This window comes from Oryzias latipes, chromosome 13, assembly GCF_053564925.1.
Source record: "Oryzias latipes strain Hd-rR chromosome 13, Olatipes_Hd-rR_3.1".
NCBI lineage: Eukaryota > Metazoa > Chordata > Actinopteri > Beloniformes > Adrianichthyidae > Oryzias > Oryzias latipes.
The window spans coordinates 3,806,429-3,830,213 of NC_136249.1; the positions used below are offsets into that span (position 1 = coordinate 3,806,429).

Genomic DNA, 23,785 nt, shown 5'->3' on the forward strand with positions numbered 1-23,785 from the left:
ACCCCCACTTGCACACTGCTCCCTGTCTGCTCCATCCCTCCTCCTAACCCATAGTGGATTGATGGACAGATATCTTCTGCTTATGTAAGTGTCAGAATTTCCCGTTTCGATGTCATGTTTGCCTTTCTGCAGATCTAGCTTAAATGCTATGAATCTTAAAATCATAACCTATCCAACTTAGCAATGCTGCACTTATTACCCCTCACGCTCTACCCCTCTCTGTTCCGTCTGCAAAAGAAAGGAAATAATGTAACGACCCAGCTGGAACATCACTGTAGCAAGGAAGTAAGAGCTCTGCTGTTAATTAAGTGGTAGCATTGGAGAGCTGTCCGGGGTCGTGTGGTGTATGGGGCAGTCTCAGAAAGGGAGAATAAAGCAGAAAATTACAGTCTCCTTGTCAGCATAAACACCCAGTTATTCAAGTACACACCATAAACAGCCAAACAGCATGGACGTCACTTGTGTTCCCAGCCCTCTCACTCATGGTTTTCACACCAAGATTCCCCATGAGTCTTAGGGGCTGAAGGCGGGGCTAACCCCCAGGTCGCTACAATACATTTAAAGCATAAAATGCTTTAAATAAATAAAAAATAGTGAAAAAACAAAAAGGGGACTTTTTCAAATATACTATCCGCTGATTCACAACCTCTTGTTGTCACAGTAAACCTGTCCAACACTTCAGCTCTCATCTGTTGCTCAGTTGTTGGACAGAACAAGTAAAAATAAAGCTGCTAAAATTACAAACAGTCCTACATGGAATGAATTCAATTGGAAGATTATGATGAGATTTTTCAAGACGCCTTTCACCATATCTAATTATGACAAAATTAAATCTGATTTATGTTGGAGAAAATGCAGTAAAATTGGAGATCACACACATATTTTTGGGGATTGCTCTATTCTGATAACATACTGGCAAGGAATTCATTTTTGTTGAGATGCCACTTGTTCTTCGTTCATTTCGTTATGCTGTAAAAGTCAATAATTGATCTGCATACTTGTATAAAGTGTGTTAAAAAAAAAAATAAAGCCGCATCAAAGATCTTTGTGGGTTCTTCTCATTAACTCAAGCGTGCTAACAGCATTATGGAGATATTTTATATAATTAATACACTAATGAATAAGACAGACAGACGACGGGAAAAAAAGTCCACATAAGGTCGCTTTTATTTTGAAAGCGCTGGTGCGCGCATGCGCCGTGAGGTCGGCTGGCTTCTGTAGCCTGCAGAGCTGTCGGGCCGCTGCTTCGGCTTCTACCTTGTCCGCGTCGTCTTCCAGGACTAACAGGCTGTGTTTGCGGGTCGGCTCTGCATCTGCCGCCCGCGGGGCCCCGGTGTTCTGCTCGGACCAGCGGCCGGGCCGTCCGTCTGACTCAGTCTGACCGACCGCCGCTAAGGTCAAGACACCGACCTGCAGACCGGGTCCAGGCGGAACGAACGGAGACTCGTTCCGGTCAGCGGCGCTTCAGGCTGACACAGTAAGTGTCCTTCGAGGCTCTCCCGGTGCGGCGGAAGGACTCGTCTGCTCTCTGGCTGCGTGTCAGCTGTTCGTTGAAGTTCTGACTGAAGTTCTCGTCTGTCGCCCTTAGTTCAGACCCACATGATCGTCACGGAGTGAACGCGAGTTAGTTCCGCAGAGGAGAGGTAAGTGTGACTTTGAGCAGGGCATTTGGTTGCAGGTGCGATGCTGAGTGTGACTGTGGAGCTGCAGCTCTGTCGTTTCCACAGCAGTTCTGCAGGTTCCTAAGCTGATCCCTGCTGCAGTTTGGTCAAAGAACCAAAGTGTTGGTCATCTGCAGAGTCCACCTCTCTGACAAGTGACCCAGATGTTTCTATGGAACCGGTGCTGCTGCATGTGTGAGCGGGTCTTCTCCTTCAGAATGGCTGTGGACAGGAGCGGCGTGCATCAGTAGAGGCTGTGAGCGCCAGTCTGCTTTGGGTCCACACTGCACTTCCTCTGAAGTAGGTTTGAGACTAAGAGGTAGTTTCACAGCTGCAGAAGTAAAACAGAAAGCAACTGACTTCCTTTTACTAATGTGCAAACATCGCCTCAGAAGGCATTACCAGCTGCTTACCACTGGAACTTGAACCTCTTTGTACACATTTGAATAGAAATGTTGTTCACCTTTCATCCCTTCAGACGTCCGGATCAGATCTACTGTTTACACCTTAAAGTCAGTTTTTCATTTTACAGTCTTAGCTTCATTTTCAGTAATGACTTGTAGACACATGTTCTCATGCACTTTTTCATCTACTGGCTCCAGGCTGGTTGGAGTTAAGACTTTCTGAACCCATCCATGCATTTTCTGATGCTATATCCCATTTGGGGTCACACGGTGCTCGCCGCCAGGTGAGGGCGAGGTACACCCTGGACGGGGTGGCAGTCCATCGCAGGCCCACACGCAAGTGGCATTCACAGAGGATAAAGTGAATTTAAACAAAAACAAATAAGTAAAAATACACAGCAAAAACAACTGTTAAATAACCACACGTGTTCACTTTCACTCCTAAGGCACTTTCAGATTCACCAATTAACCCACGAAGCGTGTTTTTGGACCCACGCACACAACCGTCACACACAAGTCTGAGCAGATGTTTGAACCCCAGCCTTTTTGCTGCGAGGTGGGAGCGCTAACCGCTACGCCGACGTGCAGCCCGACGAAAATGATGTTTTTTAAGATGTAACAGGATTTCTCAAGAAGCGGAAAAACCTGAGATGGCAAGCAATTTTTCACGGCTGCTCCCTCAAAGATGTCACAGTGATCCCGGAGGGACGAGCAGGGACCTGTTGATCCTTTCATAGAGGGTTAAAAAGAAAGATCAGTTCAGGTTCCACCATGTCGAACGGTTGCGGAAAGAACGGTGACATAGCAAAACTGTTATTAAGGCTCTGAAATCGGCACGTTTCTACAGGAAGACGCTTGGAGAATCTGGTTGAGGATCTGAGCAGAACTGCCAGGATCTGTCTCAATAACACACTCCTGTCTGGTTTAAAACACCTTTCACCTGAAGTTCTGTGTACCTGTCTTGCTGCCATGGATTTGGTTCTGTTCGCATCCATGGTTCTGCCCATCGGATCGGGTGAAGCAGAGCGATGCGTTCATAAAGTGCACTTGAATTAACCACAGAAAAAAACGAACTCTGAATGTCTTTCAGGACGCTCCGACAGCACCTTGGACGTTCAAGATGATTGGAGCACACAGGTCAGTCTGTTCACGAGCCCAGCTGCTGCAGTACCCGCCTGCTGCCTGCTGGGGGCGCTGCAGACAGCAGTGCAACCCATGCATGATTGCAGTGAGCTGCCTATGATGCATTTTGTCCGAATTCCCTCCCGACTCACACTTAGTGCACCTTAGCCTGTAGTGTGTTTACCGTTTAGTAGAGCTGTCTGAATTCCCGCCCTAACCCCCAACTACTAAAAAATATCTAGCGCTCTGGATTTAAAAAGAATCCGGACACCACGCCCACTACCTTTATTTTTACAAATAGGACGTCACATTTCATGAAGACTATTTATGAATCCACTTAGTTCTGAAAATAAAAAAGCATTGATGGTTTGTTAGAAAAAGGACATTTAAATACGTTTTCCACAAAAATTGTTCAAAAGCAATGCATTGTGGTCCATATTCCCCCATCAAGTGAGCGTCAATGCACACTGGTTTTTTTGATAACCGCATCACCGCGGTTATGAGGCACCGTCACAGCTCTACTACTAACCTAAAACTGGTACCAAATGGATAATGTTGATTTGCAGCAATTGCTCTAATCGTTTATCTCCCTCTTTGCTTTCAGTCTGTATTTTACTATTTCAATTCAGAATGTTTGTTTTTGGACTTCAGCCTTATTGTACATGGGGGCGGGTCCTGAGCCCATGGGCCATCATGCTGTTGGCTCCCCCTGTGTCACGCTGTTATGTGACAGGCTGTGGTGATAATGTGGTTACTAGGGCATCAGATGCTCAGTCCCCTCCATGGCGTGCAAAAACCGTCCATTTTTTTGATGATCTTTCTGCCTGTCACTGTTGAAATGAACCTACTGTTAGCATGACAGCCTGTCCATTTCTGTTCAAGTGGGTTCAATCATATCCCTTCAAAAACATCCCATCATGTTCCTTGCATGCTTGCGAGGCCCAAAGCCGAAGATCCAGATGCTGAAGCTGTGCATGTCTTTGCAGGCGGCTGTGTCGGCTGCTCGCGGCGTGGAGGAGGGGTCCAAACATCAGCCGGTGCTGCAGGACCTTCAGCTCAGCCTCGTCGGCTCCAGGTTCGGCCTTCGTCCACATGGATAAGTCTTGGACACTGCATGCAATGCTCAGGCAGAGCGCGTCGTCTGTCCTTTATGTTCTGATTGCCATCATGCTCGCCGACCGTAGACTGTGCTCCCTGGAGTTGGCACAGGGAGGAAACGGCTTTTTGTTTCTGTGTTCATGCAGACCCCTTAGAGATCCACAAGAAGAGGCTCTTCCTGTGGTTCAGCCATCTGCCCAAAGAGGAGAAACAGTTTGGAGGCTCCTTTAGACCAGAAACCATGCATGTGGATCCACTGATTCTGGAAAGACGGGATGAGGAGAGGTCGGGACTGCTTCACTCGCCCTTCCAGACCAACGGCCCCTCCAGCCCCCCTATGACCGTGGAGCAGCTCTTCCACCGCACTGACTCTTGGACCCCGGATCTGGGCCTCAATGTGCTGCTGTACGGGGCTGTGGGAAGCGGGAAGGACACCGTTGTCCGAAAGCTGGTGCTGGACTGGTGCTGCGGGACCGCGCTGACCCAGTTCAAACTTCTACTCCCCTTCTCTTGCAAGGACCTGAGCCAGCTGTCAAAGTAAGCAGTGTGTTTGCCACAGTGTCACGTCCTGTTTGGCCTACTAAAGACAGACGTTCTCACACTGATGGACTGAAAACTGTTTTCTTCTGCTAAAACCATCTTACAGGGCTGCTTCCTTAAGGGACATAGTGGCCAGAAAATTCCTCCATCTGAGAAACCACCCACTGCTCAGTGGAAATGCAGACCAGGCCAAAGAAGTTCTTTTCCTCTTCAATGGAATGGAGAAGATGCACCTAGACTTTGGGTCCACAGAGCTGTGCAGCGACCCCAGCGAGGCTCTGCCGGCAGCTGGGGTTGTGGTGAACCTGCTGAGGAAGTACCTTCTTCCTGAGGTGAGGTGACGCTCTGCAGCTCCGTGGTGCTACACTGTCATTGGCTTGAACGTTCCAGAAAGTCCCATCATGCATTTCATTGACAGCAGCATTAAGTTTGGTTCAAAAGTGGCAAATTATTGTAGATTCTGTTGCCCTGTTTTTTTCTACCCCTGCCTGAGCAGGAGCAGCAGGTGTTTCAGCTGATGCCCCGTCTGCAATAGAATTACCAGCAATCTTCACGCCGTATGACTAATTCACAGCGTACCATTAAATCCAGGACTCCAATTATGTAAAAACATATTTTTGATATAATTGGAAATGAAATCAGACATGAAGGGGGTTAAACATGTGACCACAGCTGAGTCTGTTTTGTTCCTGGAGGGGTTTTGTTTCTATTTGAGACCTAGAACTTGGGAAAGTCCCACTCAGAAACCGCTGGAGCTTCACTTTGAACTTTTCTGACTTTTCATTTTCAAGACCACCTTAAAAACCTAAATTAGCTCCTCATTCCATCCATATTTGATCTGATTTGTTCTCAGATTTCAGGTGTTTGTTTTCTCGAAAACATCCTTTCTTCTTAAAAACATTCTTCTAAACATTCTTCATCTGCAGAAAACCTCAAGTGATGGAACATGAACAAAGGATTCAAACATCCCTTAACATCCCATCCTTTAACTCAATCATTGCAAAGGGACAGAGAGACAGGAGCCGCTACAGTTTTACTGACTCAAGTATCAAGAAAAGAGGGAGAGTATGTATTGTAGGCACATCCAAAGGCAGAAAAGACTCCAAATATTTGTAGGAAAAAGGTAACCAAGAACACCCTCTTCTCAGTCAAGTGTGGTGGGGACAGTATTATGGTGTGGGAGTGTTGATTAACAGCAGGGGTTGAAAAATGTGGGTCAAAAAAGCTCCAAGCAATAATCATGTGAAGTGCTGATGATACAGTTTTACAGAGGAAATTGTCACCCGTCCTGGTGGGAGGAGCCACTAGGACAGCTGAGGAAGCTGAGCCATTGAAATCATCAAAAACTGGAACACATCCACAGATTTGTAACTGGCATCCAGGATAGTTCTAGGTTAAAAAAAACTGGTGGCTGAAATGACGGATGAGGAAGAGCAGGAGAAGCAGAAACACACAAGGACTTAAAGAACAATTGTTCTCTTTTTCTGGACTTCGGTTCTGTTTCACGGTTGCACCGTTCTGTAGTAGATTCTGATTTCATTCGGGCCACTTTGAAAATAGTGTTTGCGAAAGCTCTCTGGTCTCGGACAGCCCATCAGCTGAGAGTCCCGTCAAACAGACCCTCTAGAGTCTAGACTGACAGATTCCAGGTTTCCCACTCGGTTGAATACTTCTCCAGAAGGTAGTTTTGGTGAATTCACATGACCAACAATTCTAGCAAGACTCCAATGTGGTTTGTGCATTTTGGAATAGAAACCGTCCTCTGTGGATCATTGTTTGCGTGGAGTTGCAGTGTTTCCTGTGGGTGGAGTTAGAAGTCTCCTTTTCTGTCTCCTAGGCCAGCATTTTGGTCACCACCAGACTCTCCGCTCTGGACCGCATCCCGTCAAAGTATGTAAGCCGTTACGCTCAGATCTGTGGCTTTAGTGACCCGGACCATCAGCGTGCATATTTCTCCAGCCGCTTACTGCAGCGGGCTGGGACGGATGCCCCCAACCCAGAAGCAGAAATTCTGGTTGAGCAGCTCTACCTGAACATCCAGAATAAAGGCCGGCTGGCTACAGCCTGTTTCCTCCCGTCGTACTGCTGGCTCACGTGTGCGACCCTACATTTTCTTCGTTTCACCAGCGCTCAGGCGCCTGTCTGCACGCTGACAGGCATTTACACCAGTTTTCTCACGCTGAACTTTGGGGGGGAGGTCCTGGATTCCAAAACGGGGATAAGTCAGGATCACTACGTCTCCCTGATGCTGTATGTGGTCAGAACGCTGGGTAAGCTCGCCTTTGATGGCGTGACCAACAAACGCAGGTCCTTCTCAGAGAAGGAGCTGGAGCAGTGGATTGGCGGGAAGACCAAGACGGATGAGGAGCTCCGCCTGCTGGCCATTTTCCAGACGGATGTTCTGAACTTCTTTTTGGAGCCGTGTGTAGAAAACGACAAACATTTATCTCATGAACTTGGTGAGGACGATGAGAGATGGTATGTTTTTGCCGTTCCAGCCATGCAAGAGTATCTTGCAGCCCTTTACGTGGTTCTCGGAGAGAACAAATCCGCTCTGGAGTTGCTGAGCAAAGAGTTTTCCACTGCTATTGGGCAGGCAAGTGAGGATGTCAACGCTCTCTTCAACATCTTGTCAAAGTTCATCCCGCTCCGAATCTTTGCCGTGTTTAACCTGCTGAAGCTGTTTCCAAAGTTCTTTGAAAAGATCAGCCGGTACAACCAAGGCAGGATTGCCACCACCATGACGACTGCCATGTTTCGCGAAGAAGACAGCAACAATGATGACGTCCTGGAGCAGGTGGAGCAAAGCCTTCTGGGATTTCATGGTCCAGCCCCACAGACGTACAGTAAAGGCAGGCCTTTCGAGCTGTATCCCATCTTCATGGGTGGACTGCTGCACTATGGAAACCGTGTCCTCCTCCAGCAGCTGGGCTGTAACATTCAGAGCAGCACTGTGGCCCAGATCACACGCACCCTCCGGAAGTACTTGGTCAAAGGTATTGCCAAGGATTTTTCATTTTCATTCTGTGTCATCCATCTTTGGGAACTGTAGTCTTGTGACATCAGGTAGAACTTCTCAGACGCTTTGCCAAATGTACAGAATATTTGCTGTGACCTGTAAATAATCTCTGAGGGGGCACGAAAAGGCTTGTGTTGTGTTTGGAGTCTGCCAGCATCATGACTGCCTCATGTATTCCAGAGCTCAGCAAGCCTCTAGCTGCAGATGAGCAGATGGATCTGCTGGTCCTTCTGTATGAAATTCAGAACCCCAGACTGACGGCTGAGGTGCTGTCGTCCATCAGAAGCATCTGCCTCGCACAAGTCTGCATGACGTCACTCAAATGCTTCATCCTGAGCTCTGTGCTGTCCTGCACAAACGCCAGGTAAGCTTTAGTTTGAACTTGATCAACGTTTGAGTCAGCTTTGTCCTCCTTCACCGTCAGATGAATCCCAGTCATGGTTGATCCCAAAGCCAGTTCAACCATCTGAACATCAGGGCAGCTGCCCATTGGCACAGGACATGCTGAGAGCCCCGCCACAATCCTGAAAGGCTGTCTGATTACTGTGTAGTCATGCTGCTTCATGCAGCCTAAATGCCCTACGGGGTAACACCTACAACAACTTACAGCTATGCAAAACCGAGGCCCATCACAGTTTTCCCTTTAGGTTAGCAGATGATGATGAAAATCCTACTGATTGTGTTTCCTCCTGCAGTTATTGCCTGAACAAGCTGGACCTGTCCTCCTGTCTCCTGAATCCCGGCTTGCTTCAGATGCTGTGGCCCGCCCTCAGACACGTACGCCAGCTCAAGTGAGATGAACTGAACAGGAACCAGCACTGCTGGTCTTCTCTGCATGTCTGAGAGGGAGGTGTCGTGGGCCCGGATCAGTTTGGATGGAATTGACTCCATTCTCGAGTATTAAACCATAGAGTTGAGGATGTATTACCCATTGACTGTACAAGGGAACTGGACTAGAGGTAAGATCGGGCCTAAAAAAATCCAGCCCGACCCGACCCAGGCCCACGGGCATTAAAGCCCAACCCAGCCCGAGCCTGACTAATTAACTTGATTTGTAGGCCCGAGCTCGAAGCAAACCCGAAATTTTAATTTATCCCATAGTATTTTTGGCAGAAAAAAACGCAAGAACTCTTAAGGTAAAATAATCTACATATTTTTATGATCATGATAAATGCATTTGCACAACGAAATAATGCTGGAACACAAAATAAGAGGCCAGACAAAGAGAGTGAAAGACAGATCTTGATGCGTACTCGCTTCATTACGCGGAGTAATACTCTGCACTTCCTGTTTAGTAGTAGTTATATAGCAATTACCTTACAGCGCCTTCTCTGTTTTAACCAAATTATTTATTTATTTATTTATAACAAGTATTCCTTAGTTTAGTATCCACACATCGTTTTAGTATACATTTTTATAAACATATATTTATTAAAAAAGTCAGCGAGAGAGAAGCCCGGCCCGACCCGACCCGAACGTAATGATTGTCATTTTAGTCCCCGACCCGAATTTCGGGCCGGGTTGGGTTCTGACTCGGGCTCGGTCTTAAGATCCTACCTCTAAACTGGACTGAGTGGCCCCTCCACCCTGGTGCTCCAAACAGGAAGTACCTCCTGGTTCCAAGAAGCCAAAATCTCATAGACTTCTATAGAGAAATAAGCAGCTGTTAGTCCATCATTCTATTGGCCAGAAGAACCGTTCCTGCTCTGATACTTTTTTCTAACATACTCTCAATAGTTCTCTTTTTTTCCATGTTATTTTTTTCTTTATTACAAGTTATAATTCAAGTTTACCCTGCGATAGACTGGCGACCTGCCCAGGGTGTCCTTCTGCCTTCGCCCATAAGTGGCCGAGATAGGCTCCGGCAGCCCCGTGACCCCAAAAGGGATAAAAACGGAATAGAAAATGAATGAATAATTCAAGTTATTAAATGGCCAATCAAATACCTGAGTAAAATCATGTGGTGCACGCTGGCCCCCGGGTCACACGTTCAAAATATTTGACAGATTCCCCAGAGCCCACTTTCAGTGGTAGGGGTGTGGTCTTCTGACAGACTCGCTCCTGACCAGCTAGAGTGGTTGGCATAGAAACGTTGATTCAGACCAACTCGGACCAGTCGCTGCTTACCGACTCATCTAGCTTCAACATGGCGGCATCCGTATCGCAAAAAATGGCGACTGAATTGACTTCATTTGGTTGGAGCTGAAAGTGAAGCGTTTCCTATAGGTGACAGTGACAGCACCACCCGAGTTCTCCTGTACAGTCAGTGGTCCAAGCTTGGTTTGCAGCATGGCTCTCTTTTTTGTAAAGAACTAATATCTTTAGATACAACAACTCTCACTTGCATTTTGCTCATCAGCATGCACGTGATACTGATATTAATAATACTGATATTAATAATCAATTTTATTTAAAAGCGCCGAAACTCAAGGATACTGTACAATACCATAAAATCCCATTTAAGGAAGTTTAAAGTGAATCAGTTTTTGATTGCAGACACACAGAAGGGGACTGAGAATGGTGGAAGAGAGGACTCAGCTCTGCTTGATAAATAGAGCTGGAGGTCGTCCACAAAATCATGAAAATTGGTATTCACATTTACGGAAAACAGAGCTGTGCATGCTGCTGCAAATGAGGACTTGGTTGGATCCAGCTTTTCCATCTCTGTGGTTTTGGTTACTTTCACTCTTCAGGCCTTTCCTGACTAACAGGGACTGTAAAGAGGCACCGTATAAAACCTGGCATCCCCTGTTTTTACATCATGATGTGTTCATGTCAGCCCTGTTGGTTCTTTCAGTTTTCTTCTCTGCTGCATTTAGTGGTCAGCAGCTCATTTTATGTCTGCATCACCTCAGTTAGCATTATTCAGTCAGTCTGATATGAAGGACGCTCTGTTAGGAGGAATTCTGACTAACACCTGCAGCAGCTGTTGGTGTGAATAGCTCCCGATAGGTTTGGTTTGTGCAGCCTGTGTGTGCTGTGGTTGCTGCATTGCATAGCCTGTCTGTGGTTTTCAGTCTGCAGTTTAACAACCTGGGCCCCGATTCCTGCATCCTGCTCAGAGATCTGCTCGTAGAGCCCAAGGCGTCTGTCAGTTCTCTACAGTAAGACTTGAAACCTTCTTCCTCTCATTCTTTCACCAGAGTGAACAGCCCTGCACCAGCTTTAGAGGCAGACTTTAGACACTGGGCTGTGCAAATCCAAATGCACTCCCACTTGGATCATTGTTAACAAGATGGCTCTGGGTCTGTCTATTTGCTGAAAACTCCGAAATCAAAGAGGCTTTCTGAAAGCAGTTGTGCATGTTGTGGTCAGGTCCTCGCTGCTTCCTGTGTCCTTTTTAAAGGAACTGTGTCTCATTACTCCACTGCGTTCCTCAGGCTTTGTGGAAACCCGCTACAGGATTCTGGATGCTGCAGCCTGCTGGAGGCGCTGCCTGAGAACCACACTCTCCAGCACCTCTCACTGGTGCACACTGGGCTGGGGGACCACGGGGCCCAGCTGCTGACTACCAGGCTCCAGCAGCTATCAGGCCTTCAGGAGCTGAATGTGGCGTACAACAACATTGGAGATGAGGCGGCTGTAGCTCTGGTGGAGGCGTGCAGGGACCATCCCAGCATTCACACAGTGCAGTACGCCCTCCACCCTCCTCCCTCCTCCTCACTGCAAAAACACACCAACTTCATTCATAAAATGGGCCCCACACAACAAAATATCTGTGTGAAGGAAGTCTGTCTTTGAGCCTTCATACTGTTGGTATTTTATGCAGAGAGAATCCTTAGAAGTGAATAAAACCTTTTCAGGGGGGAGACTTCTCACCTGTGGGCTTTTTTTTTACAGTAGATTACCGTATTTTCTGCACTAAAGGTCAAATCAAGGCAATCGTTATTTCTATAGCTCTTTTAAAAACCATGCTGCTCAAAGCACAATAAAACAAAACCGTTTTTAAAAAGAAGTGACAAAACATTACACAAATGTTTTGTTTAAAATAGTCACAGATGTGGAGGATCCCTCTGAGAAAAACACTGCAGTTACAAAATGGAAAAGGAAGAAAATAAAAATATCGAAGAAAACAAAAAAAGGGACATAAACCTTAATAGACAGATATAAAATGGTAAATGTGAATAAAGAAATCTAAAAAACATAAAAATTGATACACATACACATATATCAAATTGGTAAAAAAAAGGGAACATAAATGTTTAAAATATCAAATAAGTAAATAAAGCAGAGTAAAAAGGTCCCTGAGACTTCCTTTAAAAACATGAACAGTCTCTGCCGCCCTGAGGCATGCTGGGAGGCGGTACCACAGGTGAGGTCCATATTGGATGCACATTGGGATAACCAAAAGGCCAGCACCAGAGGACCTCAGGGTCGGCGAGGGCACACACATTAAAATCATATCAGATAAATATGAAGACCTGAGACCATGAAAACCTTTATAAACCAATAAAAAAACTTTAAAATCAATCCTGAAGCTCACAGGGAGCCAATGCAGCCTTTTTAAAATAGGTGTATTTTCTTTAAGACACACATTGAAAACAAAGTGCACGTCATGTCCCTACACCGTTAAGCAATGCCATTGAGGCTGAAACTTATTGGTCTGGTAAAAATTGACGACGTGGCACCGGTACCAAACTGTACCAGCTTCAGTACTGCATTCCTACTGACACCATTTCCAGAGTCCTCCAGCCTGAAGAACCACAGTTGTCACAGGTGTAGCCAGTACTAACACGCCTTTCTCTTGTCCAGCTTGTATCTGAACCCCCTCAGTGATGCAGGAAAGAAGTCCTTATATGTTCGAGGAGAAAACAAGAAAAAATATCAGCGCGTCAGGGTCCTGGCTTCTGTCACAGAAGGTTCTAACATCTCAGAGGAATGGCATCCCATCCTTAGTGTGATACGAGAGAACGCCTCTACGTGGGACAGCAAACATGTAAAGGATCAGCTTGAGGTAAGGGATCTACCACCTTACACATGTTTAGGTCACAGGGGACACATTCATTTTGCTGAGAGATGCAGACTTGGAAGATGACCTGAAGAAAAAATATGATAACGGCTAGGAACCAAAGAATTCACTTCAGAAAGCTGCTGGGACGCTGAACACAACAGTGTCCTCAGACGGAGGTGATGAGTAACTACCTACCATGTCTGAGGCCTAAAGAGGGCAGCCAGCCTAATGAACAAATGTTTGCTGGATCTTAAATGCACTTCCACTGGGTGCTAGTCATGGACATGTGTTGACGGACACTAAAGAGGAAGTGATTGTTTTCCTCCCCCCAGGTGTTTCTGCAGGACCTGGAGTGGGGCCGTCAGCAGCAGCCCAGCTTCTGGAAGAGGCTGCACTTCCGGAAGGTGGAGAGGGGAGTCAGGGAAATTATGCAGATGGTGGAGGAAGACGCTCTGGCTGCTTCCAAGGGACACACCAAGTAACCAGAAGGCCTTGGAGTTGAATTGAGAGGGAAGGGAGGATTTCAGGATGGTTCAAACTGGACAAAAGTTTAAATATGCATCAAGCAAAGTAATTCAAGGCCTTTAAAAGGCTACGTTTTCTAATTCAAGTCTTTGATTTGATTTTCTCATGACAATTTAATAAAGAAACCAGTGTTTTTCTGTGTTGTCAATGTCAATTTCCCATTTCCTTTATCCAACAATGCCACTTATTCACAAAATCCTCTCAGTGGAGAGGATTTTGCTGAGACTGCTGAGAGTCCTCTCAACTGTACCCCATGATTCAGTAAAAGCCCATTTTCAATACCAAAAGCTCTTTTGAAAGCTAAAATAGCTCAGCTGGGAGAGCGCTAGACTGAAGATCTGGAGGTCCTTGGTTCAATCCCGAGTTTCGGCAATCACGTACTTCTCCGTTTACATTTAATACTCAGTCACATCAACACTTGTTTGTTAAATGTGTGCGATTCCCCCTCTTACCATGCTCACGAAAGCTCTCATTCCTGGCTTTTTCCTGGAATTTCCTTTATCCAACAATGCCACTTATTCACAAAATCGCATCCCGTTTGCATATCAAATAAATACATATACACATACACACCTTTTGTAAACGCATACTTCCCACCATGCCTCCATCCACTTGCCATTGATTAGTGGCTTTCTGTTTGTGCACAAGTTGATGAAACAGAGAGAGCAATCACATAGGTAAACGGTCGAACCCATGGCAGCTTAGTGTGTACCCATCATTTGACACAAGAATGTCTGGGACTTTCAGCTTCTGCTGCTATATCCCACTCCCCTCCTCAAGTAGTGTTTTGATGATCAGCCTCATCAATGGACCTTTGAGATGCCAATTAGATCTGGGTCATAGGACAGCACACAGATCTGCTCCCTTCCCCTTCTCCACTGTACTACACATCTAAGAAAAGCTGGTTTTGAGGACCAGGCAGCCCTGGTTTGCAAGGCCAAGTCTACAAGGAAGACTTTTCTCCAGTGCCCCTGTGTTTTTGGCACATTTGTTTGTCTTCAACATGCTTATTGCCTTTCTTGAATTGGGAAGGCTTTCTTTTTACAGATGAAGGCTTCTCCTCATCATTCTCTTCAACAATTAGGAGTCTTTGAGGGGCTGTTTCACCTGGAAATCCATTGGGACTGGCATATCCTTGCCAGAGGAGGGATCGGAGAAGATGAACTCTAATTTCTTAACAAAAGACTCTTCCCCACTACTCCCAGAGTTTGATTCTGGGAGTGCTTTAAAATGAGCTAAGGCTTCCAGAGGACTGACTTTCTTGCTGTCATTGGGAGGTTTTTCTTCTTGATTGGAAGATGTGTCTACTATTATAAGTCAAAATGTCACACGTGTGTCCACATACTTCAAGTAACTAACCCCACACGACCTGTTAGTTGTTATTGGCTACTCCATGCAGCAATAATATATGCAAGAGGAAGTGAATGGCGCATTAATAAGCCACTGTGTTACAAAGATGGGCTCTTGGGCTATAGAGGGGGACTTTTCCCTGAGGAAATTTGCTTAGGCTCAGGGATTCTTGTGATAAGCAAGAAAAATACTTACGTAAAAGAGGTTTACCACCAACTATCTGAAAACAGTTTATGCTAAAAAAGCATCAAGAGGATAGGACACAGAAAACAGAGCAAACAATAAACACGAGCAACAGGGTGCAACCAGAAGCACTTTCCAATCTGATACATTTCTTACCCAATCCTACCTATTGCATTGACAAACTACAATTGGACAACACAAGTGGCTTGAGTAGCTCAATTGGTAGAGCTTCAGACTTTTAATCTGAGGGTCCAGGGTTCGAGCCCCTGTTCAAGTGCCACACTATGGATGTAGCAGGAAATACAGGTGCTGTGCAAGCTCTTGAATTGCTTCCTTACATTGGACAGCAGTGCTAAAACTGCTACATTTCTCACCTGTTACCAGCCAGTTCTTTTGCTCTTACAATGTCCTGGCCCATTACTCTCAACTGTACCACATGATTCAAAAACAGCCCATTGTCAATAAAAAAAGCTCTTTTGGAAGCCGAAATAGCTCAGCTGGGAGAGCGCTAGACTGAAGATCTAGAGGTCCTTGGTTCAATCCCGAGTTTCGGCAATAACGTACTTCTCCGTTTACATTTAATACTCAGTCACATCAACACTTGTTTGTTAAATGTGTGCGATTCCCTCTCTTACCATGCTCTCAAAAGCTCTCATTCCTGTTTATTCCCTGGAATTTCCCATTTCCTTTATCCAACAATGCCACTTATTCACAAAATTGCATCCCGTTTGCATATCAAATAAATACATATACACATACACACCTTTTTTAAACGCATACTTCCCACCATGCTTCCATCCACTTGCCACTGATTAGTGGCTTTCTGTTTGTGCAAAAGTGGATGAAACAGAGAGAGCAATCACATAAGTAAACGGTCCAACCCATGGCAGCTTAGTGTGTACCCTTAGTGTGTAGCCAAGTGAATGGCTCATTAATAAGCCACTGTGTTAGAAAGATGGGCTCTTGGGCTATAGAGGGGGACTTTTCCCTGAGCAAATTTGCTTAGGCTCAGGGATTCTTGTGATAAGCAAGAAAAATACTTAGGTGCACTTCATGTGTAAACAGCTCTCTGTCGTAGTCAAACTTAGCCTATAGCAAATTGGTCCAAATCAAAACAAAGGAATCCATCTTTGTGTGTGAGAGGAGAGTGTCTCTTTTGCAATACAAATTCAAACAGCCATTCCTTAGCTACACCAATGTAACACAAAAGATGCATGGTCCTAAACTTCCATTTTAAGTTGACTTACCTCTACTGAAGGAAAAGTCACAAAACATGACGAGTGTTTAATGATGCTCACCAAAAATACTAACGTTGAGTGCTGTTTCAACCAAAATATACGTAAAAGAGGTTTACCACCAACTATCTGAAAACAGTTTATGCTAAAAAAGCATCAAGAGGATAGGACACAGAAGACAGAGCAAACAATAAACACGAGCAACAGGGTGCAACCAGAAGCACTTTCCAATCTGATACATTTCTTTCCCAATCCTACCTATTGCATTGACAAACTACAAGTGGACAGCACAAGTGGCTTGAGTAGCTCAGTTGGTAGAGCATCAGACTTTTAATCTGAGGGTCCAGGGTTCGAGTCCCTGTTCAAGTGTTACACTATGGATGTAGCAGGAAATACAGGTGCTGTGCAAGCTCTTGAATTGCTTCCTTATATTGGAAAGCAGTGCTAAAATTGCTACATTTCACACCTATTACCAGCCAGTTCTTTTGCTCTTGCAACAATGTCCTGGCTCATTCCTCTCAACTGTACCACATGAATCAATAACAGCCCATTGTCAATAAAAAAAGGTCTTTTGGAAGCCGAAATAGCTCAGCTGGGAGAGCGCTAGACTGAAGATCTAGAGGTCCTTGGTTCAATCCCGAGTTTCGGCAATCACGTACTTCTCCGTTTACATTTAATACTCAGTCACATCAATACTCGTATGTTAAATGTGTGCGATTCCCTCTCTTACCATGCTCTCAAAAGCTCTCATTCCTGTTTATTCCCTGGAATTTCCCATTTCCTTTATCCAACAATGCCACTTATTCACAAAATCGCATCCCGTTTGCATATCAAATAAATACATATACACATACACACCTTTTTTAAACGCATACTTCCCACCATGCCTCCATCCACTTGCCACTGATTAGTGGCTTTCTGTTTGTGCAAAAGTGGATGAAACAGAGAGAGCAATCACATAGGTAAACGGTCCAACCCATGGCAGCTTAGTGTGTACCCTTAGTGTGTAGCCAAGTGAATGGCTCATTAATAAGCCACTGTGTTAGAAAGATGGGCTCTTGGGCTATAGAGGGGGACTTTTCCCTGAGCAAATTTGCTTAGGCTCAGGGATTCTTGTGATAAGCAAGAAAAATACTTAGGTGCACTTAATGTGTAAACAGTACTTCGTCGTAGTCAAACTTAGCCTATAGCAAATTGGTCCAAATCAAAACAAAGGAATCCATCTTTGTGTGTGAGAGGAGAGTGTCTCTTTTGCAATACAAATTCAAACAGCCATTCCTTAGCTACACCAATGTAACACAAAAGATGCATGGTCCTTAACTTCCATTTTAAGTTGACTTACCTCTACTGAAGGAAAAGTCACAAAACATGACGAGTGTTTAATGATGCTCACCAAAAATACTAACGTTGAGTGCTGTTTCAACCAAAATATACGTAAAAGAGGTTTACCACCAACTATCTGAAAACAGTTTATGCTAAAAAAGCATCAAGAGGATAGGACACAGAAGACAGAGCAAACAATAAGCACGAGCAACAGGGTGCAACCAGAAGCACTTTCCAATCTGATACATTTCTTTCCCAATCTTACCTATTGCATTGACAAACTACAAGTGGACAGCACAAGTGGCTTGAGTAGCTCAGTTGGTAGAGCATCAGACTTTTAATCTGAGGGTCCAGGGTTCGAGTCCCTGTTCAAGTGTTACACTATGGATGTAGCAGGAAATACAGGTGCTGTGCAAGCTCTTGAATTGCTTCCTTACATTGGACAGCAGTGCTAAAATTGCTACATTTCACACCTATTACCAGCCAGTTCTTTTGCTCTTGCAACAATGTCCTGGCCCATTCCTCTCAACTGTACCACATGATTCAAAAACAGCCCGTTGTCAATAAAAAAAGCTCTTTTGGAAGCCGAAATAGCTCAGCTGGGACAGCGCTAGACTGAAGATCTAGAGGTCCTTGGTTCAATCCCGAGTTTCGGCAATCACGTACTTCTCCGTTTACATTTAATACTCAGTCACATCAATACTCGTATGTTAAATGTGTGCGATTCCCACTCTTACCATGCTCTCATTCCTGGCTTTTTCCTGGAATTTCCCATTTCCTTTATCCAACAATGCCACTTATTCACAAAATCGCTTCCCGTTTGCATATCAAATAAATACATATACACATACACACCTTTTTTAAACGCATACTTCCCACCATGCTTCCATCCACTTGCCACTGATTAGTGGCTTTCTGTTTGTGCAAAAGTGGATGAAACAGAGAGAGCAATCACACAAGTAAACGGTCCAACCCATGGCAGCTTAGTGTGTACCCTTAGTGTGTAGCCAAGTGAATGGCTCATTAATAAGCCACTGTGGCACAAAGATGGGCTCTTGGGCTATAGAGGGGGACTTTTCCCTGAGGAAATTTGCTTAGGCTCAGGGATTCTTGTGATAAGCAAGAAAAATACTTAGGTGCACTTCATGTGTAAACAGCTCTCTGTCGTAGTCAAACTTAGCCTATAGCAAATTGGTCCAAATCAAGACAAAGGAATCCATCTTTGTGTGTGAGAGGAGAGTGTCTCTTTTGCAATACAAATTCAAACAGCCATTCCTTAGCTACACCAATGTAACACAAAAGATGCATGGTCCTAAACTTCCATTTTAAGTTGACTTACCTCTACTGAAGGAAAAGTCACAAAACATGACGAGTGTTTAATGATGCTCACCAAAAATACTAACGTTGAGTGCTGTTTCAACCAAAATATACGTAAAAGAGGTTTACCACCAACTATCTGAAAATAGTTTATGCAAAAAAAGCATCAAGAGGATAGGACACAGAAAACAGAGCAAACAATAAACACGAGCAACAGGGTGCAACCAGAAGCACTTTCCAATCTGATACATTTCTTTCCCAAACCTACCTATTGCATTGACAAACTACAAGTGGACAACACAAGTGGCTTGAGTAGCTCAGTTGGTAGAGCATCAGACTTTTAATCTGAGGGTCCAGGGTTCAAGTCCCTGTTCAAGTGCCACACTATGGATGTAGCAGGAAATACAGGTGCTGTGCAAGCTCTTGAATTGCTTCCTTATATTGGACAGCAGTGCTAAAACTGCTACATTTCACACCTGTTACCAGCCAGTTCTTTTGCTCTTGCAACAATGGCCTGGCCCATTCCTCTCAACTGTACCACATGAATCAATAACAGCCCATTGTCAATAAAAAAAAGCTCTTTTTGTAGCCGAAATAGCTCAGCTGGGAGAGCGCTAGACTGAAGATCTAGAGGTCCTTGGTTCAATCCCGAGTTTCGGCAATCACGTACTTCTCCGTTTACATTTAATACTCAGTCACATCAATACTCGTATGTTAAATGTGTGCGATTCCCACTCTTACCATGCTCTCATTCCTGGCTTTTTCCTGGAATGTCCCATTTCCTTCATCCAACAATGCCACTTATTCACAAAATCGCTTCCCGTTTGCATATCAAATAAATACATATACACATACACACCTTTTTTAAACGCATACTTCCCACCATGCTTCCATCCACTTGCCACTGATTAGTGGCTTTCTGTTTGTGCAAAAGTGGATGAAACAGAGAGAGCAATCACATAAGTAAACGGTCCAACCCATGGCAGCTTAGTGTGTACCCTTAGTGTGTAGCCAAGTGAATGGCTCATTAATAAGCCACTGTGTTACAAAGATGGGCTCTTGGGCTATAGAGGGGGACTTTTCCCTGAGCAAATTTGCTTAGGCTCAGGGATTCTTGTGATAAGCAAGAAAAATACTTAGGTGCACTTCATGTGTAAACAGCTCTCTGTCGTAGTCAAACTTAGCCTATAGCAAATTGGTCCAAATCAAAACAAAGGAATCCATCTTTGTGTGTGAGAGGAGAGTGTCTCTTTTGCAATACAAATTCAAACAGCCATTCCTTAGCTACACCAATGTAACACAAAAGATGCATGGTCCTAAACTTCCATTTTAAGTTGACTTACCTCTACTGAAGGAAAAGTCACAAAACATGACGAGTGTTTACTGATGCTCACCAAAAATACTAACGTTGAGTGCTGTTTCAACCAAAATATACGTAAAAGAGGTTTACCACCAACTATCTGAAAATAGTTTATGCTAAAAAAGCATCAAGAGGATAGGACACAGAAAACAGAGCAAACAATAAACACGAGCAACAGGGTGCAACCAGAAGCACTTTCCAATCTGATACATTTCTTTCCCAATCTTACCTATTGCATTGCCAAACTACAAGTGGACAGCACAAGTGGCTTGAGTAGCTCAGTTGGTAGAGCATCAGACTTTTAATCTGAGGGTCCAGGGTTCGAGTCCCTGTTCAAGTGTTACACTATGGATGTAGCAGGAAATACAGGTGCTGTGCAAGCTCTTGAATTGCTTCCTTATATTGGACAGCAGTGTTAAAACTGTTAGATTTCACACCTGTTACCAGCCAGTTCTTTTGCTCTTGCAACAATGTCCTGGCCCATTCCTCTGAACTGTACCACATGAATCAATAACAGCCCATTGTCAATAAAAAAGGTTCTTTTGGAAGCCGAAATAGCTCAGCTGGGAGAGCGCTAGACTGAAGATCTAGAGGTCCTTGGTTCAATCCCGAGTTTCGGCAATCACATACTTCTCCGTTTACATTTAATACTCAGTCACATCAATACTCGTATGTTAAATGTCTGTGATTCCCACTCTTACCATGCTCTCATTCCTGGCTTTTTCCTGGAATTTCCCATTTCCTTTATCCAACAATGCCACTTATTCACAAAATCGCTTCCCGTTTGCATATCAAATAAATACATATACACATACACACCTTTTTTAAACGCATACTTCCCACCATGCTTCCATCCACTTGCCACTGATTAGTGGCTTTCTGTTTGTGCAAAAGTGGATGAAACAGAGAGAGCAATCACATAAGTAAACGGTCCAACCCATGGCAGCTTAGTGTGTACCCTTAGTGTGTAGCCAAGTGAATGTCTCATTAATAAGCCACTGTGTTACAAAGATGGGCCCTTGGGCTATAGAGGGGGACTTTTCCCTGAGGAAATTTGCTTAGGCTCAGGGATTCTTGTGATAAGCAAGAAAAATACTTAGGTGCACTTCATGTGTAAACAGCTCTCTGTCGTAGTCAAACTTAGCCTATAGCAAATTGGTCCAAATCAAAACAAAGGAATCCATCTTTGTGTGTGAGAGGAGAGTGTCTCTTTTGCAATACAAATTCAAACAGCCATTCCTTAGCTACACCAATGTAACACAAAAGATGCATGGTGCTAAACTTCCATTTTAAGTTGACTTACCTCTACTGAAGGAAAAGTCACAAAACATGACGAGTGTTTAATGATGCTCACCAAAAATACTAACGTTGAGTGCTGTTTCAACCAAAATATACGTAAAAGAGGTTTACCACCAACTATCTGAAAATAGTTTATGCTAAAAAAGCATCAAGAGGATGGGACACAGAAGACAGAGCAAACAATAAACACGAGCAACAGGGTGCAACCAGAAGCACTTTCCAATCTGATACATTTCTTTCCCAAACCTACCTATTGCATTGACAAACTACAAGTGGACAACACAAGTGGCTTGAGTAGCTCAGTTGGTAGAGCATCAGACTTTTAATCTGAGGGTCCAGGGTTCAAGTCCCTGTTCAAGTGCCACACTATGGATGTAGCAGGAAATACAGGTGCTGTGCAAGCTCTTGAATTGCTTTCTTACATTGGACAGCAGTGCTAAAACTGCTACATTTCACACCTGTTACCAGCCAGTTCTTTTGCTCTTGCAACAATGGCCTGGCCCATTCCTCTCAACTGTACCACATGAATCAATAACAGCCCATTGTCAATAAAAAAAGGTCTTTTGGAAGCCGAAATAGCTCAGCTGGGAGAGCGCTAGACTGAAGATCTAGAGGTCCTTGGTTCAATCCCGAGTTTCGGCAATCACGTACTTCTCCGTTTACATTTAATACTCAGTCACATCAATACTCGTATGTTAAATGTGTGCGATTCCCACTCTTACCATGCTCTCAAAAGCTCTCATTCCTGGCTTTTTCCTGGAATTTCCCATTTCCTTTATCCAACAATGCCACTTATTCACAAAATCGCTTCCCGTTTGCATATCAAATAAATACATATACACATACACACCTTTTTTAAACGCATACTTCCCACCATGCTTCCATCCACTTGCCACTGATTAGTGGCTTTCTGTTTGTGCAAAAGTGGATGAAACAGAGAGAGCAATCACATAAGTAAACGGTCCAACCCATGGCAGCTTAGTGTGTACCCTTAGTGTGTAGCCAAGTGAATGGCTCATTAATAAGCCACTGTGGCACAAAGATGGGCTCTTGGGCTATAGAGGGGGACTTTTCCCTGAGGAAATTTGCTTAGGCTCAGGGATTCTTGTGATAAGCAAGAAAAATACTTAGGTGCACTTCATGTGTAAACAGCTCTCTGTCGTAGTCAAACTTAGCCTATAGCAAATTGGTCCAAATCAAAACAAAGGAATCCATCTTTGTGTGTGAGAGGAGAGTGTCTCTTTTGCAATACAAATTCAAACAGCCATTCCTTAGCTACACCAATGTAACACAAAAGATGCATGGTCCTTAACTTCCATTTTAAGTTGACTTACCTCTACTGAAGGAAAAGTCACAAAACATGACGAGTGTTTAATGATGCTCACCAAAAATACTAACGTTGAGTGCTGTTTCAACCAAAATATACGTAAAAGAGGTTTACCACCAACTATCTGAAAACAGTTTATGCTAAAAAAGCATCAAGAGGATAGGACACAGAAGACAGAGCAAACAATAAGCACGAGCAACAGGGTGCAACCAGAAGCACTTTCCAATCTGATACATTTCTTTCCCAATCTTACCTATTGCATTGACAAACTACAAGTGGACAGCACAAGTGGCTTGAGTAGCTCAGTTGGTAGAGCATCAGACTTTTAATCTGAGGGTCCAGGGTTCGAGTCCCTGTTCAAGTGTTACACTATGGATGTAGCAGGAAATACAGGTGCTGTGCAAGCTCTTGAATTGCTTCCTTACATTGGACAGCAGTGCTAAAATTGCTACATTTCACACCTATTACCAGCCAGTTCTTTTGCTCTTGCAACAATGTCCTGGCCCATTCCTCTCAACTGTACCACATGATTCAAAAACAGCCCGTTGTCAATAAAAAAAGCTCTTTTGGAAGCCGAAATAGCTCAGCTGGGACAGCGCTAGACTGAAGATCTAGAGGTCCTTGGTTCAATCCCGAGTTTCGGCAATCACGTACTTCTCCGTTTACATTTAATACTCAGTCACATCAATACTCGTATGTTAAATGTGTGCGATTCCCACTCTTACCATGCTCTCATTCCTGGCTTTTTCCTGGAATTTCCCATTTCCTTTATCCAACAATGCCACTTATTCACAAAATCGCTTCCCGTTTGCATATCAAATAAATACATATACACATACACACCTTTTTTAAACGCATACTTCCCACCATGCTTCCATCCACTTGCCACTGATTAGTGGCTTTCTGTTTGTGCAAAAGTGGATGAAACAGAGAGAGCAATCACACAAGTAAACGGTCCAACCCATGGCAGCTTAGTGTGTACCCTTAGTGTGTAGCCAAGTGAATGGCTCATTAATAAGCCACTGTGGCACAAAGATGGGCTCTTGGGCTATAGAGGGGGACTTTTCCCTG

At 44.4% G+C, this 23,785-nt stretch overlaps 1 protein-coding gene and 14 non-coding genes across 26 annotated transcripts; all 15 read left to right on the forward strand.

Moving 5' to 3' along the window:
- Positions 1–1,179: 1,179 nt before the first annotated feature.
- nlrx1 (NLR family member X1) lies at positions 1,180–13,474 on the forward strand. Of its 12 annotated transcripts, XM_078929930.1 has the most exons (15): positions 1,192–1,477; positions 1,589–1,643; positions 1,728–1,961; positions 3,156–3,202; positions 4,174–4,262; positions 4,432–4,822; positions 4,932–5,157; positions 6,663–6,715; positions 6,785–7,821; positions 8,025–8,208; positions 8,540–8,635; positions 10,862–10,948; positions 11,225–11,476; positions 12,597–12,798; positions 13,128–13,474. In XM_078929930.1, the coding sequence occupies exons 4-15, from the start codon at positions 3,186–3,188 to the stop codon at positions 13,275–13,277; spliced, it is 2,784 nt and encodes a 927-aa protein (XP_078786056.1). In that variant the 5' UTR covers positions 1,192–1,477; positions 1,589–1,643; positions 1,728–1,961; positions 3,156–3,185; the 3' UTR covers positions 13,278–13,474. The 12 variants fall into 12 exon arrangements, with proteins under 12 accessions (XP_078786048.1, XP_078786058.1, XP_078786056.1 ...); XM_078929926.1 differs by having other exon boundaries at positions 1,711–1,961; positions 6,663–7,821; XM_078929923.1 differs by having other exon boundaries at positions 6,663–7,821.
- A 1,583-nt stretch (positions 13,475–15,057) lies between these two features.
- Positions 15,058–15,130, forward strand: trnak-uuu (transfer RNA lysine (anticodon UUU)). Its single transcript has one exon. It is a non-coding gene; the product is annotated as a tRNA-Lys (tRNA).
- A 205-nt stretch (positions 15,131–15,335) lies between these two features.
- trnaf-gaa (transfer RNA phenylalanine (anticodon GAA)) lies at positions 15,336–15,408 on the forward strand. Its single transcript has one exon. It is a non-coding gene; the product is annotated as a tRNA-Phe (tRNA).
- A 976-nt stretch (positions 15,409–16,384) lies between these two features.
- Positions 16,385–16,457, forward strand: trnak-uuu (transfer RNA lysine (anticodon UUU)). Its single transcript has one exon. It is a non-coding gene; the product is annotated as a tRNA-Lys (tRNA).
- Positions 16,458–16,665: 208 nt separating this feature from the next.
- trnaf-gaa (transfer RNA phenylalanine (anticodon GAA)) lies at positions 16,666–16,738 on the forward strand. Its single transcript has one exon. It is a non-coding gene; the product is annotated as a tRNA-Phe (tRNA).
- Positions 16,739–17,714: 976 nt separating this feature from the next.
- trnak-uuu (transfer RNA lysine (anticodon UUU)) lies at positions 17,715–17,787 on the forward strand. The gene has a single exon. It is a non-coding gene; the product is annotated as a tRNA-Lys (tRNA).
- A 208-nt stretch (positions 17,788–17,995) lies between these two features.
- trnaf-gaa (transfer RNA phenylalanine (anticodon GAA)) lies at positions 17,996–18,068 on the forward strand. Its single transcript has one exon. It is a non-coding gene; the product is annotated as a tRNA-Phe (tRNA).
- Positions 18,069–19,034: 966 nt separating this feature from the next.
- On the forward strand, positions 19,035–19,107 carry trnak-uuu (transfer RNA lysine (anticodon UUU)). The gene has a single exon. It is a non-coding gene; the product is annotated as a tRNA-Lys (tRNA).
- Positions 19,108–19,316: 209 nt separating this feature from the next.
- Positions 19,317–19,389, forward strand: trnaf-gaa (transfer RNA phenylalanine (anticodon GAA)). Its single transcript has one exon. It is a non-coding gene; the product is annotated as a tRNA-Phe (tRNA).
- Positions 19,390–20,355: 966 nt separating this feature from the next.
- Positions 20,356–20,428, forward strand: trnak-uuu (transfer RNA lysine (anticodon UUU)). The gene has a single exon. It is a non-coding gene; the product is annotated as a tRNA-Lys (tRNA).
- Positions 20,429–20,636: 208 nt separating this feature from the next.
- On the forward strand, positions 20,637–20,709 carry trnaf-gaa (transfer RNA phenylalanine (anticodon GAA)). The gene has a single exon. It is a non-coding gene; the product is annotated as a tRNA-Phe (tRNA).
- Positions 20,710–21,675: 966 nt separating this feature from the next.
- On the forward strand, positions 21,676–21,748 carry trnak-uuu (transfer RNA lysine (anticodon UUU)). Its single transcript has one exon. It is a non-coding gene; the product is annotated as a tRNA-Lys (tRNA).
- A 208-nt stretch (positions 21,749–21,956) lies between these two features.
- On the forward strand, positions 21,957–22,029 carry trnaf-gaa (transfer RNA phenylalanine (anticodon GAA)). The gene has a single exon. It is a non-coding gene; the product is annotated as a tRNA-Phe (tRNA).
- A 976-nt stretch (positions 22,030–23,005) lies between these two features.
- Positions 23,006–23,078, forward strand: trnak-uuu (transfer RNA lysine (anticodon UUU)). Its single transcript has one exon. It is a non-coding gene; the product is annotated as a tRNA-Lys (tRNA).
- A 208-nt stretch (positions 23,079–23,286) lies between these two features.
- Positions 23,287–23,359, forward strand: trnaf-gaa (transfer RNA phenylalanine (anticodon GAA)). Its single transcript has one exon. It is a non-coding gene; the product is annotated as a tRNA-Phe (tRNA).
- The last annotated feature ends 426 nt before the right edge of the window (positions 23,360–23,785 follow it).